This window comes from Numida meleagris, chromosome 16 (genome assembly GCF_002078875.1).
Source record: "Numida meleagris isolate 19003 breed g44 Domestic line chromosome 16, NumMel1.0, whole genome shotgun sequence".
NCBI lineage: Eukaryota > Metazoa > Chordata > Aves > Galliformes > Numididae > Numida > Numida meleagris.
The window spans coordinates 433,585-449,482 of record NC_034424.1 but is presented as its reverse complement, the minus strand read 5'-3'; the positions used below and the strand labels follow the sequence as shown (position 1 = coordinate 449,482).

General features: G+C 56.0%; 1 protein-coding gene across 23 annotated transcripts in view; it reads left to right on the top strand.

Moving 5' to 3' along the window:
• EXD3 (exonuclease 3'-5' domain containing 3) overlaps positions 1–15,898 on the top strand; it is a 251,318-nt gene that overhangs the window by 209,996 nt on the left and 25,424 nt on the right. For 18 of the 23 annotated variants that reach the window (XM_021413926.1, XM_021413930.1, XM_021413922.1 and 15 more), the window contains one exon: positions 14,796–15,837. The exons of 4 other annotated variants lie outside the window; for them this stretch is intronic. In XM_021413926.1, the coding sequence (XP_021269601.1) occupies positions 14,796–15,242 (447 nt within the window). In that variant the 3' untranslated portion in view covers positions 15,243–15,837. Of the gene's footprint in view, positions 1–14,795; positions 15,838–15,898 lie in introns of those variants that run through there. One more of the 23 variants, XM_021413936.1, reaches the window with a different exon arrangement.

Here is a 15,898-nt window from a genome sequence, read left to right as displayed (position 1 = left end):
CCTTCTGCGTAGCATCACTGCCAGCCCCAGTGCAGAGCCGCAGTGTCAGCACATCTCTCCAAGCCTCTCCCCCACTCCAGACCTGCTCTTGCCTTTGTGAGCACACAGGGTACCCTGGCGGACCCTGTTCCCACACTCATAATCCCTGGGTCAGCAGAGGCACAAAGGAGGTGCTGGGAGCCGGGGTTGGGGGCAGAGCCGGCCCCACTGCCGCTGCCTCCTTTCTTTCTCACTGCAGACGACCTTCAGTTTTCTCTGCTAATCCCTCCCTTTAATCCCCTTCACCTCTCCTCGCTGGGGTCGGGGCATTTTCTTGTGTCCCCCCGCAGCCTCATCCCAGTGTTGGTGGTGGATCTGAGTGGAGATGTCTCCAGCCCCACACACCGCGGCATCCTGCTGCTTTCTGGCATCTCAGAGCCACCACTTGGAGCTACTGTTGGTGGCCAGACCCCGTGTCAAGCATCCCAAAGAGCCGTGGGGCAGTGAGAGGACAAGCCCACCCTCAGTCCCAGGGCAAAGCTCTGTCCCGGGTGTACTCCTTGGGGCAGAGCCCTCAGTGCTGCTACATGCGGCCATGAGGTGGATAATGAACGTGATGGGTTAATTGCAGTTGAGGGACCATGGGGAGCCTTGGAGCTGCACTCAGCCTCACTTTGACTTTTGGTCCTGGTTTGGGAGAATCTTTGGCTCCAACACCAATACACCCGAGTGTACTTTATTAAGCTGTCCCATGCAATTGATTTCCAGTCAGAGCTGCAGCTAGTAGATGGTGCTCAGCGGCGGAGGAACTGAACCAATTTACATTTACAATAGTTACATTTGCAGTGGAAAGCACCCAGTCTCGTGTCCAGGGTTGTGCCAGGGACTTGAGGACTGGGGGATAAGCGACATGCCATGTGTCATGTCTGCACTTCAAGCTGTTGCTTTCCAGGGCTGAAGCTGTTCTGTGGAAGACATCTACAGATCAACCTTTCTCAGGGGTTCTGGTCCTGATACTTCTGCATGTGGCATGGCCCTGACCTACTGATGGACACATCCATCGGTTTGTCCTGGTGCTAAACTTCATCTGATGAGATCCGGGCTCAGGGCTCGCGCTCAGAGCAGAGCATCAAGCCCAGTCTGCAGCCCCACATCGCTTAGCATCAGGGAAGCAGCGAGAAGACAGCAAGGCTGCAGTGGGAGGAGCAGCTCAGGATGGAAGATAAGCTCTTCCTGTTTCCCACAGCACCCCGGGCCTCTTATCTGCAGCTCCACATATAACAAATGCGGAGCCAGCCAGGCCGATTCCCACAGTGTGGGCAGGACCCATCAGTACCAGCTTTCCCAGCAGCTCCTGGGTCTGCAGAAGGATACTGGGACCCAGAGTGGGCTTCTCATCTGGGTTGGCTGTACAGGGCACGGTCCTGCCAGCATCACTGTGGGGGGAAACCAGGGCTGGTTCCTTCCAGCAGCACCTGCTCTGGATTTGGCTCTTCTCATGGTTCTGTTCCTCTTCAGCCCCTTTTTGGGGCCATGAACTACCAGCACTCTCCCCACTAACAAACAGCCACGTCTCCCTGTTGTTCTGGGTCCCTGCTGGGATGTGAGCCATGTGTGGTCGTTCCATTCACCACTTGCTCTCCATGGCTTGTTTCTCCTTTTCTGCTTCTTTTCTGAATGATTGGACCCTAAAACCAAGAGTGGCCCCCACATCCCTGCCACAGCCATGACCCCGGCTGGATGGCTGCGATCCACATCCCTGCTCCTAAATGCACATCCCCAGATGGCCACCATCCATCCTATGGCATGGGCAGATATCCCAGGGTGCTCCCCAGGCAGCCCAGAGCTTTCTTGCCCTGTAGCAGACTAATCCCAACAGGACAGGGCTCTGAGCACTTGATGGAGCTGTGGGTGTCCCTGTTCCTTGCAGGGAAGTTGGGCCAGACAGCCTTTAAGGATCCCTCCCAACTCAGCAGATTCTGTGCTTCTATGACCCTGGTAACGCAGTGGTTCCTGCAGTCCCTGTGCAGGGCCAGGAGAGGACCCATAACAGGTGCTGCCCACTGCCCCACTGCCAGGTGCTGGGGGTCAGAGACCCCGCACTGCCTCCCAGCCCCGCTGGTGACTGCTGAAAAGTGGAATATTTTACTTTAGATCCCAATAGGGCAGAACTGTACTTTATTGAAAATGCTGGAAAAGGGTTTCACGAAGGCTGTAAAACAGCAAAGCAGCTAAAAGCAGATAAATCCGCTAATTATTTGCTCATTATAAAAGCCTTCCAATAAATCCTTTTAAGGTGATCCCGTAAATCTCTCCAACATCATTAAGGCCAGTTGTCTTCAGTTCTTATCTCCCCCTGGGGAAGCCTTTTATGGGTCTACAAACACAGTGCTTTTAGGATTTCTATCACAGATGCAGCCAAAGGCTGATGGGGTCATCCCAGCAGTGAGCCCTGTTCCCCAGCAGCAATCGCAGAGCAGTGCACCCCCCAGGGGCAGGTAACGCTCACGTCCTGGAGCCAGTGGGCACTGCAGGGCTGTGGGATTCTGGTTGCTCTTCCCCTCTCCTTGCTAAGATGGCTGTGAGTTTAGTGCCTGCTTTTATTTCTTGTCCAATCCCAGTGCCCCCCCACCCCCTCCAGCAGCCTCAGGCTGTATGTTATTCCTGGTTGCATGGCACAGTGTGGGCTGCACCCTGCTTCTGTTGGGGCTGCAGCTGCAGGCTGCATTCTGTTCCTCAGTTTTATGGCTCTAAAGATTACAGGCAGCACAGGGGGGCTGCTGATAACCATCCTTGCCGTGCTGAGATGATGTGTCACTTGATTTTATGTGTGCTTGCTGCCTGTGAGAAGCCTTGCATCTCTTTCACGGAGTCAGGCCAGGCCAGCCAGTGCCACTGAAATCCTCTGCAGGCACCTGGGATCTGTATCCCAGACACTCAAGAGTGTCATCACTCTTTCCAAAAAAAAGAATAACTTAACAGTGTAGTCATTTTTTGCATTTCAGCGCATGCGGAGGCCCCTGTGGGTGTTATCACCACTGTTCTGCAGGGCAGAGCACATCGCTGTGGTGCAGTGTCAGCCGGGCACAGTGCAGAGCTGCAGGCAGCGCTTGGGGTGCAGCGGAGCAGCAAGCACAGATCTGTGCTGGGCACATAAGTGGTGGGGGGCATCCATCCTGTGCCAGGTACGGCCGCAGTGCCCGCACTGCCAGCTCCTGGGCATCACCCATGGCCGCCTGCATCCCTCCGCTGTGGGTGCTGGAGGAGGAGGTGATGATGGAGGTGTCCCTGTGGCGCTGCTTCCTGTTGGCACCGGGGTGGTGCAGCTCGTCCCATCCTGCTCCCTGCGCCGCCGGCTCCGTTCGCAGTTACTTACTAGAACAACACGCTCTGTGTGAACTCCCTCCAGGCCAAAAATAACTGCCGCCCCATTAACTCGAACTGTTTGTTTGTTTTTGGCTCTGCGGTGCCCTGATCCCAGCACGGGGCTGCCACCCCAACAGCTCAGCTGCACCCGATGACAGCGGCAGAAGCAGAGCACACGTATTGCCTGCTTAGGGTCCTTATTTGTTTGTTTTTGCATTGGGTCTGCCCCGTAGAGGCTGAGCCTTATGGGGCTTGGGGACCTTTGCTGGCATCGGGGAGCACGGGGACTGCTGGCACCCAGCACAGTGCACAGGAGCAGGGACCTTCCTCCCCCTCAGAGTGGGATTGTGCAGTCTGGGGCTTCGTTTTGTGCAGACGGAGCAGATAGCGTGGCTGTTCTACTTGTTAACCCAACTGAGATGTTTATGGTTGTCACCAGAGTGATTTCTGGTTTCAGGAGGCTCTTCCCACTGTTTCTCTCCTCTTATGACAGTGGAATGCTTTCCCACCCAGACAGCTTCCTCCTACCTGACAGCTGTAACTTCAGAGGGCTGATAGGTTTGTGTGGGAGCAAGCACAGCTGGCAGGCTGGGCATCCCATGTGGGTCAGGATTTGGGCTCTCCCAAGGGGACTCTGAGCAGCCCTGTGGAGAAGGACTTGGGGGTCCTGGTGGACAAAGAGCTGGACACGAGCAGCAGTGTGCGCTCACAACCTGGAAGGCCACCAGTCCCCTGGGCTGCACCAACAGAGGGCTGGCAGCGGGCAGGGAGGGGGCTGTCCCCCTCTGCTCTGCCCTCGTGAGGCCCCATCTGCAGTACTGAGCCCAGGCCTGGGGCCCCCAGCACAGGAAAGACGTGGAGCTGTTGGAGCGGGTCCAGAGGAGGCCGTGAGGACGCTCAGAGGGCTGCAGCACCTCTCCTGCAAAGACAGGCTGAGCAGGGATGGGGCTGGTGCCAAGGTGCCCAGTGTTCCCGGTGGTTCGCATGATGGCATTTTCCTCTCTGGCATTGCAAAGGAGCACGAGATGTTTATGGTATGGGCTGGCATGGGAGGTTCATCACTTCTGCTTTCTCCTCTGGGAAAGTGTTCATAAAACAGAAACTAATAAATTTTAAAGGACACAATATTTTCTTTTTTTTGAGTCAGGGAAGAAGTCAGTGCTCTGTTTGTTAAAGATAATGGAGGGGATGGACGTTTAATGCATGGAAGCAGCCACACCTGGTTTGCTCACCTGCACAGCCTCTGACAGCTCACACAGTGGGAGATTTTGGAACTCCCAGTGCTGCCGTCGGGGCAGAGATGGGCTCAGCACAAGCCCCGTGCCACGGTGCCTCTTGGTGTCTGCCTGGCTCCACTCTGTGGTGGTCAAACCCTGGTCCCTCAGCTGGACCATCCCCTAAATTCAGGGAGCTTTGAAGGCTGCGCTGCCTCTCACTGAGCAGAGTGTGTTCCAGCTTCAGAGTGGCTGCAGAATGCCTATTGCTGCGAAAATACACTCGTGAATAAAGACAGCAGAGTGCAGGAAATGCGTGCACTGGTGTATGGGTGTGGGTAAGCATTAGGTATGGGTATGGATATTCATTGGGTATAGGCATGGGTATGGGTATGAGCTGGGTTTCAGTGTGGCTATGGGTATGCATTTGGTATAGGTATGGGTTTGAAATTACAACTGGGGCATCAGGTGGGAGAGCTGAGTGCAGTGATCCAGGGCCATCGGGACCACTGTCCTCATGTCTGTGGCTGCTCCTGCCCAGGGTGAAGAAGGGGTCCTGTGTGCAACACGTGGCTGAACACCATGGGTGCCATCCCACTCAGCACCACATCCTGCACAGCCCCGAGCCTGGCAGCAGCACAACAAAGCCGCGCGCACCGACTGCTGGTTATGCCTTGCCGCAGCCCCGCGGGCCCCCAGCTGAGCTCCTGGGCACTGCAGCTGCTGCTCCTTTTCGTTTCCTTGTTTGCACATTTTTCTCAACATCGCGTTTTCACGTCTCCTGCTTGTTTTGAATGCTGGGGCTGGGAGGAGGGAAGGAGTGATGATGGTGAATTCCCAGCCTGCAGCATGCTGTGCCGGCTGCCTTCAGACACGGGGTGTGGGAGTGTGAAGGCACCTGCTGTGAGCACTGCTGTGCAGTGACCGCACGTCCGCGGCCCTGAGCTCCTCATTCAGCTGCAGAGGGAGGATGAAGGGCGGCAGCTCCTGTGCAGCACTGTGCCCTTTGGGAAGGATGTGTCTGCAGTCAGAAGGAGGAGTCAGGCACTCAGTCTGCTCTGCTCTGCAGGGGGTGAGGAAGAGGAAGGTGGGAACAGCTTGTGCTCACTGGGAAGGCACAAACACCCACTCCTGGGACCAGTCTGGTTGGGCTGAGGTTTCTTCCCAGTTCCACCAACTCCCGCTGGGTGAGGTTGGGGCCATGCCGATGCTGTCCCATTGTAAGCACCAGTGTTTCCTGGGATGTTGCTGTGCTGCCGGCAGAAGTTCTTGCTGATAAAGATGCATGGGGATGAGCAGCATGGCACATCCAAAGGTGTGTGATGCAGCCCCTCTGCTAGTGAGGACATCCAGGAGCCTGGCTCGTGCTGTAGCTCTGGGGGGCTCACCCATCCTCCTGCCTGCACAGCACCAGAACTGCCCCGGGGAACCAGAGCCCCGCTGTCCTAGGAGGTCTGCACCTGAATTAAGCAAAATCCTCCACATTTAGCATTAGCATTTCAGTGTGGGCTTCAAATCCATCTCCTTTATTTAAGTCCATAAGTCACACTGCTCTCTAGGGTGTTTTTACCTAGACCTGATGGTTCCCAAGTACTGGAACTGGTGCAGGACTGGGATTCCCACTGCTGCCCCATGGCTGCACGTCCTCCTGCTGCATCCCAGCGTCCCCAGCTTGGCCCTGCTGTCCCCCAGCCTGGGGGAGGCTGTCCCATCACAATCCCTCCTGACTGAGCGGTGCGGTGGTGGCCCTGCAGCACAGAGCCCTGCAGCAACAGCTCTGATTTTAGGGGACCAGAGGACTGGAGGGGAAAGTCCTTTTCCTGCTACAAAAAAATATAACGCTGTAGTAGGAAGAGTCAGAAATTCCCAAACCACATAGAGCTGCTGTGGCTTTAAGTCTGGGGCTGCCTGTGACCTGGGGCATTTTCTGGCACACAGGGTGTTAGGAAGGGATGGGGCTGCATGTGGGGACAGCAGCCGTGATAGTGGCTCCCTGGGGCTCTGCTGGCCCTTGCCCACAGCTGGGGATGATGCCAGCAGGGACTCAGCTTGGGTTAATCCTAAACATGTCCCCCGAGTGCAGCAAGGATCGTGCAGCCCATTCCCATCCCCGGCCCCAGGCAGAAGTGCTGCTCCTCACTGCTGATCCTGCAGCCTTGGGGCCGCCCACTGGGTGCTGCAGGTCACATCCTCAGGGGGCACAAGGGCAATGCTCCCCTTCACAGCTGCATGCACAGAACCTCCTGGCAGACCACGGCTGTGTGGTACTCACATGAAATCAGGCTTGGAGTGGGGACCAATGGATGCTGTGTGTCCTGCCTGGGGGCTGCATCCTCACCAGATGAGACGAGTCCTAGCAGAGCCGCAGGGCAGCTTTGGGAGTTTTTCCATGGGGAATGCCAATGGGCAGCAGCAGGGAGCAGCCTGCGGGTCTCTGCCCACTCCACATGCCCTGCTTGCAGTGCCAGGCCTCATGCCAGCCCTCATGCCAGCCCTCAGGGGCACCGGAGCCTGGAACAAGGCTGCAAGGGCAAAGCCCCCAGCTCCCTGCTCCCACCTCGGCAGCTCAGCCCCAAGCATTTGTTAACACTTCACTTTCTGCTTGCTCCTGGGACACAAAGGCCAAAGCTGCCAGTTTGCCTGGAGTGACCCCCAGTGCCCTACAAATCTAACCCCTTCCTTGAAAAGACAAAAATCCCATTGCTTTGCACCTCCATCTGTTTAGAGAACAGTTTAACCTAACAAGATTAGCATTGGAGGTCGTTTCTTCTTCTTTTACGTTTTTTCCCTGCCGTTTGCAAAGAAAACAGTATTGGATTTAGGACAAAAGCTTGAAAACCCTCATTTGTAAGTAGCGCAGCCTTTGGAAACTGTTTTGTTCCTGAGTTATCTTGGGAAGGGGCTCACAAATCCTCCACCAGAGCAAGTGGGGGGCCAGCCCACATGAGGATGGAACCAGGGCCCAACACGGGGCTTCTGCTGTGACCACGGTGGCATGGAGCCGTGTCACCCACTGCCTTGAAGAGGTGTGCCCAGGAGGGCCGTCTGGCAGGGGGTGCTGCAGCAGGAGGGATGGGGTTTCATGCTGCCTGCTCCCATGCATGCCCACCAGCAGCACTCCCACATGCATCCATCCCACATCAGATGCAGCTGCTGTGGGAGCAGAGGGGCAGAGCAGCAAACCTCAGAGCCCAGCTTTCCAGGGGACAGCGGTGCTTGCTGCGTGCGTGCTGGCAGTGCAGCAGCCAGAGCCTGAGGAGTCCCTGGGGAACCAGCGGGGGAAAGGTAGAGGGTTTGATTTTCATTCTTTGGGACTGTTTCCCCTCCCTCTCTCCCACTCTCCCGCCCCCCCCCCCCCCCCCCCCCCTTTTCGCCACATTGTGCTGAGCTTGAATCAGACCTTCACAAAGGGGATTAGAGGCTCGGTGCTGATAAATAGCAAAGCAGGTTGGAAGCGTGGGAACCAGCCATGGCACAGTGCAGAGGGACATTCCTGCTCCGGAGGGCCGGGCGGGAGCAAAAGTCCGGGCTAACCCCGGGTCACCGAGGGGACCCAGCGCCTGAGAAGATTTGTTCGGACACTGGCTTTTGTTGTGCACAGTTCCGTGTCAGCCCAGCGTGCATCTCACCACTATTGATGGGGAAGGAAAGCGCTATTGTCAGGCATGCAAGGGCCCCCCGCTCACTGCCGTGCTCTTGGGGTTACGTGGGAATCGCAGTGCCACGGTGCTGGCCCGGTGCTCGGGGCACCCCAGGGTGCCCTGCATTCATGGCCCCGGAGCTGGCAGCGTGCCTTCTCCCTTGCAGGGCTTCCTGGGTGTGGGGAGTGAGTTTGGAGGATGTTTTGCTTTATCTCAGCCTCAGCGTTATCAGTAAATTTCCCAACTAGAGCAGATGAGGCAGGGCTGTGCCAAAAGTCACGCCAGGAAACTGCTGCTGGCGGCGAGTGCACTCCCCACCAGCAGCCATGTCCCACTGCAGATCCGGCAGTGTCCATGTGCTGCTCGCTGGGCGTCTGTTTGAGCATTTCCATTGATCTCCAGCCCCCATTTGGGACACAGTTCCAGTCTCCATGCAGACACCCCAGGAGAGGTGGGAGAAGGGCCTGGGACAGCACAGAGCTGGGTCCAGCCCACACCTCAGAGCCTCCTGCTCCGGCCTGTTTTTGGGAAAAGAACGGGTGGGGAATTTCCCTGATGAAACACTTTATGGTGTACAGTAAAGCTGCCCTGAGAGGCTTGATGAAGCTCAGCTGCTTTGCATCTGGTGCCCAGCCTTGCTACAGCATCGCGGAGCATCTGGAGCCACGCAGCATGCCAGGGAGGAAGCCTGCTGGGAAAATCCCTCCATCCCTCCTCCTGCTTTCCCCTGTGACCTGGCAGTGAGAGCCTGCAGATGACCTCGAACCCAGCAAGCTGCCTTTTTCTGTCCAGGGCTTTTCATGTCTCTCATGTCCAAAAATAAGCTGAGCACTAAGAGTCCCCCCAGGGTGCCTGGGACTTGTGCTGAGCCAGCGTGGCCGGCTGTGGCTTTTGTCCCCTCATCCTTCAGGGTCCCCATCAGGAACGTGTGGCTCCAAAGCCACCCCAAACCTCAGAATGCTGCAGCCAAACAGGCTGAATGGCCACATCGCAGCACAACCCTGAGGTTTGGTGCTGAGGCTTCCAACAGGGAGGCAGAAGAGGGGAAGAGACGACCATGCTAGCTGCTTGCCCATGCTCAGGGTGCGCTCCGCCACGTCGGAGATCTCAGGAATGAAAAACAAAAGCCTGCTCTGTGAACTGGGATTACCCTGGAGAAATGTGGCAGTGTGAGTGGGACAGTGGAGAGTGGGGCTCTTAATGAAAGCCCGAGCTGCTCAGCTGCAGCACGCCTCGCTGGGACTGCACATTGCCCTCCCTGGGAAATCTGTGTGGGCAGCAGCATAAATAGCCCTGGCGGCCGCTTGGGAGTCTAGGAGCTGGAGGGGCAGCTTAGCTCAGTTAGGGCTGGGCAATGGCCAATTTTTTCAAAGAGACGTGAAAAAAATGGAAAACAGCTTCTGAGAAGCTGGATTGCAGTGCATGCTGCCTTGGTTCTCTTGGGGGGGTGGAGGAGGAATGAGTCGCCACCTGTCTGCATCTGTGCGCCCTTTCCCAAAATGCCACCACAGCCCCATGCGTGCCCGAGGCCAAGTCCCAGTCCACCATGTGCCATGGCACTGTTGGTTTGTACCCAGGTGCTGAGTCAGCACTTGGCAAGCACGGGGTGTTCCCAGTGAGCTGGGGTGCATGTGTGGCTGCAGGGCAAGGCTGAGGATGGGGATGGGGATGGGATGGGGACAATGGTACTTTCCTGCTGCTCAGAGCAGCTGGGATGCCTTCAGACACACTGTCCCCTGTGGTCAGCCCATCCTTGCCCCAAGCCAAAGCAGCTGTGCTCCCTAGGCTGCTGCTGACACATCCTTGTCTTCCCCGGCACACAGGACTCAGGGAGCTGGGGTGGGGACAGCCCCCAGCAGCTGCATCCTTCCCTGCTGGTGCACAGGCATGGAGGGGCAGCCCCCGGTACCCTGGGGATGATGCTCTGGGTGAAGATACTCCTTCTAGCCGCTGCCTCTTGGGTGCCCCACCTGCTGCAAAGGCATCTTCTGCACATGCTGCCCTGCCCTGGGCACCCAGCACCGCACACCCCCAGGCCAGGTGGTACTTCTGGGGAGCTGGGATGAGCTGTCCACGTGTGTTATTGCTGGCTCTCCCACCCCTGCAGATCTGCTGAAAGGACCCTGCTGGCCTCCTCCTGCTGTCTGATGGGCTGTTTACTTTCTGTTTGATTTTCCTATAGAAAATAAATAGTGCTGCAACAGGAGGGGATTTTTTTATTATTCCCAGGCTATCGGAGCCACCAAATTAGCCCTGCCTAATCGAATGCAGCTGTTTCCTGTGCACTCAACAACTGGCCTGTCATCACACCTCCCGGAGGGTTTATTTAAATAGGTGAGATCCAGATTTCCAGAGAGAAACAAACAGCGTGGGGTGGCACAGGCCTGCAGCCCCCCTACCCAGTGCTGCCCCTGCCACCTCTGCAGGGTCCCCTCTGTCATCAGGATGGGGCAGGGAGGGCTGCATGCACCTGCCTGGCCTCTTCTGCAGGATTAAAGCACACATGCACCAAGGGCAAATGTCCCTGTCTCCCAACAGACTGCATTTCTTCGAGTCCGGGGACCATTTTACAAGGTGAATTTAAATTTGGGTGGACATCAAACTTCTGATTTTGGCAAGGCTATAAAACAATTCAATAAGCAACTAGTACTAATTGCTTCTTTTTCACTGCTGTTCAGCATTCGATCAGGCAGAAAACAGGCTTGAGGATGGGGTCTATGATGCCCCATAAGGATTTGTGAAGACTTGCAGTGCAGACTTCCCCAAATCTTCCCACTGTGCCTGGGTGCGAGGAGTGTTGGATGGGAAGGGAATGGTGGTTACTTTCACCATCCCAGATGTGCTGGGCTTTCCCCTGCTGTCCCACCACTGGTTTTCTGTCCCTTGGCCATTGCTCTCTGTGAACCAGGATGCATCTGGGAGCTATGGCTGCTCTGTAGACCCCTCCTCATGATGTAAGATCTGCTTCAGAGCATCACCCCTGCCCCACAGTCATCACCATTCATGCAACTCATCGCTTTTGCTCTTAGCAGAAGAAACATTTGGTGGTGTGTTAACTCTTTGGTGTTAGTTCTGGCCCTTTTGGGTGCAGTTATATGACATGGCAAAGGTGATGTGGGGCTCCCCAACACTGAGCACCCATGCTGTGCCCCTCCTGGCATTGTGCAAACCCTACTGCATGCAGCACCACTGACCCGAGGCAGGGAGCTACACCAGCAGCAGTCTCTTCATTCGCTTTTTTGGATTTGTTTTCTGCTCTCTCACTTCCACAGGGTGAGAGCCACCAGAGCCCATGTGTCCTGGACCCTGCAGGGACAAGCAGGACTGAGCAGGGGCTGAGTGACAGCGCTCCACTGCTCCTGCTTGCTTCTGTTGCTCGTGCAAATGTGAAGCAAAAACATTTCTTGTTCTTGCTGACAGTACTGGCTCTGCTCCTTGTCACTGCTGGTGCATGGTGCCTGTGGGGCAGCTCCCAGCCCTGGGATGCTGGAGGGACCACATGCAGCGTGGAGGTGCTGCCAGTGTCACACAGGAGTTCTGGGTCTGGGTGCTTGGGTGAACTTTTCCTTTTTCCTTTTCCTTGTCTGTTTCCTTTTCTATTTCCTTTTCCTTTTTCCTTTTTTGTTTCCTTTTCCATTTCCTTTTCCTTTTTCCTTTTTCTTTTTTTCTTTCTCCTTCTCCTTCCCCTCTCCTTTCCCTTCCCCTTCTTCTCCTTACCCCTCTCCTTATCCTTCTCCCTCTTTTTCTCCTTCTCCTCTCTCTTTTTCTCTTTTCCTTTCTTTCTTTTTTTTTCCCTCCTCTTTCTCTTCCTCTTTCTTATTTTCTTCCAGCTTCTCCCCTTACCCAGCTGCACTCTCTTTGCAGCTGCTACCCATCAGCATGTTATTTAATGCTGCTTATAAGGATTCACAGTCCTCCAGCCATGCTCTCATCCCCAGACACCCTGATGGACACTGTGATAGGGATGTATAGGTTTAACAAATGCCTCAGGGCCGGACTCGGGCCTGCCGTCACCATGTTGGCAGCTGGCGATAGCGGGCAGGCCGCAGCCAGGCCCTGCAGGCCGCAGCCATTTGGGCATGATGCTGGTGGGACCACACGCTGTTCACACCTCCGCGGGCTGGCCGAGATGAAAGAGCCACACACCCAGAGATGAAAGAGCTGGCGGGGAGAGGCTGGGAGGGGAGGGCAGCCCAGCAGTTGGCTTCCCTCTCATCTCCGCTGCTGAGCTTTCCCAGGCAGAGCCGCATGGCTGTGGTTGGGCGTTTAGCCACGGTGAGGCCCGAGTGCTGGGACAGGGCTTGGTGGCTGGTGTGGGAGGAGTGGAGTGACACTGGCACATCGGGCACTGGTGATCCCAGTCCCTGTGGCTCCCATCGCTGTGCAGGAGAGGCCCCATGTTGCAGCATCCCCGCGCTGCTCCCATGCCCATTTCACCCACACCAGTGACTGCCCTAGTGATATGATGGAGACAGCTCTGTCCCTGCAGCAGCGGCTGGAGGGGGCTGCTGCACAATGGGGAGTGTGCACAACAGAAGCCCTGTGTTTTGCCTTAACAGAAAAAATGTGATTTTCTACTTAGTCCCTCTCATCCTCCCTGTTTGCACCCAGCTCTTGCTATTAACACACCTGTGCTTGGAGCAGGAAGAACTGCTGCTCTGCTGAGCATGTCCATGGGCAGCAAAGTGAAGGGAAGAGCAGCCCCAAGCAGCACTCATAGCTGTGCTGTGCCATGTTGTGCCATGCCGTGCTGTGCTGCATTGCCATGTCGAGCTCTGCTCCCATCAGCTCCGCTCAGGGCTTTGGGATGCAGCTGTGGCTCCAAGAGTGGCTGGCAGCCACCAAGCAAAGGCTTGAGCCTCCTGCTGGAATTTTTTTTCCATAATTCTGTTTGCCTTCATGGTGAAACCCAGGACATGGGGAGTGTGTGAATCCTGAATATCTACAGCACTTCCAGTGACTCTAGGAAGTCCCTTACCAGGGGCTGAAATTAGGCTGGAAGTGGGAAGGGGAAGGCACCAGCTTGGTCTTGGGTCCTTTGATTCCTACCAGCCCGTGGGAGAGTGTCAGCCCCCGGGCTCCATGCAGCGTGTGCCGCCCCACGTACCGAGCCAGCCTCGGTGGGGTGGAGTTTTCTGGGCAATTTGTAGTGATTTATGGTTCTGCGCTGACAGTGAGAAAATCTTGCTGCTTTTCCCAAAGACCAGGCAACGCTTGGCAGGGGGGCTGAGTGCTGCTTTGGATGGGATGCCAGCAGGAAACGTGGGATTTGAGCCATGGGGGGCCCAGCAGTCCTGACACTCCCCCAACTCCCCCGAGACTCCCCAAAATTTCACACGTGCCTCTGCACCATTTAGAACTGGCCAGAGATGTACAGCCAGCATTATGGGGTGAGACTGCCCATCTGCAGCAGTATGTGCTGAGTTTGGGAGCACCGGGGTCATGCTCTGTGCTGAAGTCGTGGCAGCAGATCCCCAGAGAAGATCAGGAAAAGCCTGATCCTACTGGGACAGTTTGGTGCTGCAGAGGACAGGACAGTGTGATCCATCCTGTCTGCACTGCCTGGGAGCCACTCAGTCAAACCCTGTGTGCCATGTACATATGCCCATGGGACTGTGCATGTCCTATTGTCCCCTGTTGTCCCCAGCCCATAGCTGGAGTGGGGCAGCGCTGTGGGGCACACTGGGTTGGGGCTGTGCTGTCCCTGTGCTGGCCGTAGGGGCTGCTTGCATCAGCCTCGCTTTTCAGGCCAATTTTTCAATCCCTCCTCTGCCATCTCCACTCTGTGTTCTAGCAGGGCATAGACAGCACCAAGGTGGGTCCCCTTTAAGTTTGTACAGTCCTTGGGCCTGGACAAAAGCTGGGAGAGCAGCAATCCTGAGGGGAATCAGGCTCAGCACGAACCAAGTGCGTGTCTCCCAGGCTGCCAAGGATGCTCCACTTCTAAGGTCCTGGTAACCTCCTGCTTTTGTGAGGTTTTCCTCAGTGCCTCTTTCAGATCACTGGGACCAGAGGCCACTGCAGTGGTAGGTGTGCACACAGTCCCAGAAGGACTGGGACCTTCAGGACTGGACTTTGACTTGCTTTGCATTTTGAGGTTTAGCCTTGAAGACCAAAATGCAAACTGCTTTCCCCTAAGTCTCTACCTAGGTGCTTGATGATGTCACGTTTTTCATTTCTGTGCATCGTTTTTGTATGCAAGTGCTTTTGGGCTGATGCTCTGGGGATGCCTGCCAGCATCCAAGAAAGGCATCTGAGCCCTCTGGCATCGCAGGTGGGGACCAGCAAGGCTTGGGGGACCAGCAGAGAGTGCTCGGTAGCGATGCTGATGGAACCAAAGAGGTCTCTGAATTGGGATTTGCAAGCCCAGGGCTGTAATGTGCTCTTTGTTGCATGGACTGAACTGAAAAAGTTGTGGGGGGCAGGGGGACATTGACTTTTTTAAACTTCAAATGTTGCATATGGAGTTAATTTTCATTGCTCGGTTGTTTCTTAGCCTGTTTGAAACTATCACATTCAGGCAGACCTCAGGCAGAGGATCTTTGGCCAACTTCTAAAACGATTTCCCCATTTGTGTCTCCCGGCTGGAGTCCAGGTCTCCCAGCAGGTTTGGGGCCACTGCATTGCCCGGGAACAAGTGTGCTGTCTCGGATGCCACCGTGACTTTTCCACGCTGGACCTGATCAGGCCCCAAGTGCGGTGCGGGGGACGAGTGGCAGGGAGCCCAGCTGGGGCGAAGGCACTGCGTGAGCCCTCCTGGCCCATCCTCACTCGTGGTGGCAGTGTGATCACGTCTGCTCTGCCTCCCTGGAGAGCACCAGTGGTTTCAGGGCCTTTGCAATTTGGCCAGTGGTGGAAAGCCCAAGGACGATGGCGGGGAGGACAGGGCTACTGGCCATGTCCCCGGCTCAGCTGTGCACCTCCTCTCTGCGCCAGCTCCTGCCACATCCTTGCCAGCTGCTGGGTAAGGATTGCATCTCATCTCGCACAAAGCTTCCCTCCTGAGAACTGGCTTCGAGTCGTGGCTCAAAGATGCTTCTGAACTGCAGACCACAGGTGGTTGCTGGCCTGCATGCTGACCTCTGCCCCCTGGACATGATGCTGCCATGCTCTGCACAAACATGCTCTGTACAAGGTGCCTGCCTGCTGCTGCAAACCACCAGGCACCTGTGTGAGCTGATGTCCCACAACATGGCTCTGCCTGCCTACAGCACTCACACTTTGCACCAGAGTGAACGGAGAGCTCCTTGAAACCAGCACAGAAATGCACCAGGGGACAGCCTGTGTTTATCATGCTTTTGCTTCCCTCTGAATTCCAGTCCTCTTGCACCTTCAGACCAAACCTGATGACCCAAGTCTGACTGCAGCAATTGAAAAGAAAATAGACTTTCCTGAAAGCGCAGCTCCACCGGTGCAGGAGAGCAGCTGCAGGTGCCTCAGTGCAGGGAGAGCAGCCAGGCCACACAGAGACATCCCAGTGGGTTTAGTTTGATTCCTGTGCCAAGCAGAATGCACTGGCAGCTCCTTCACTGCATCACGAGGCGGCAGCGAAGCCTCTGGAAGAGTTTTGCCACAGACTGTGAGAAATGAGTTTGTGGTCTTGGTCAGGATCTAATAAATGTGTGATGCCAAACCCACCTGCCTCTCTGCAGTGGAGCTGTAGTGTGTATCTGGGAGGGAGCTGCCTTCACAGCCAGC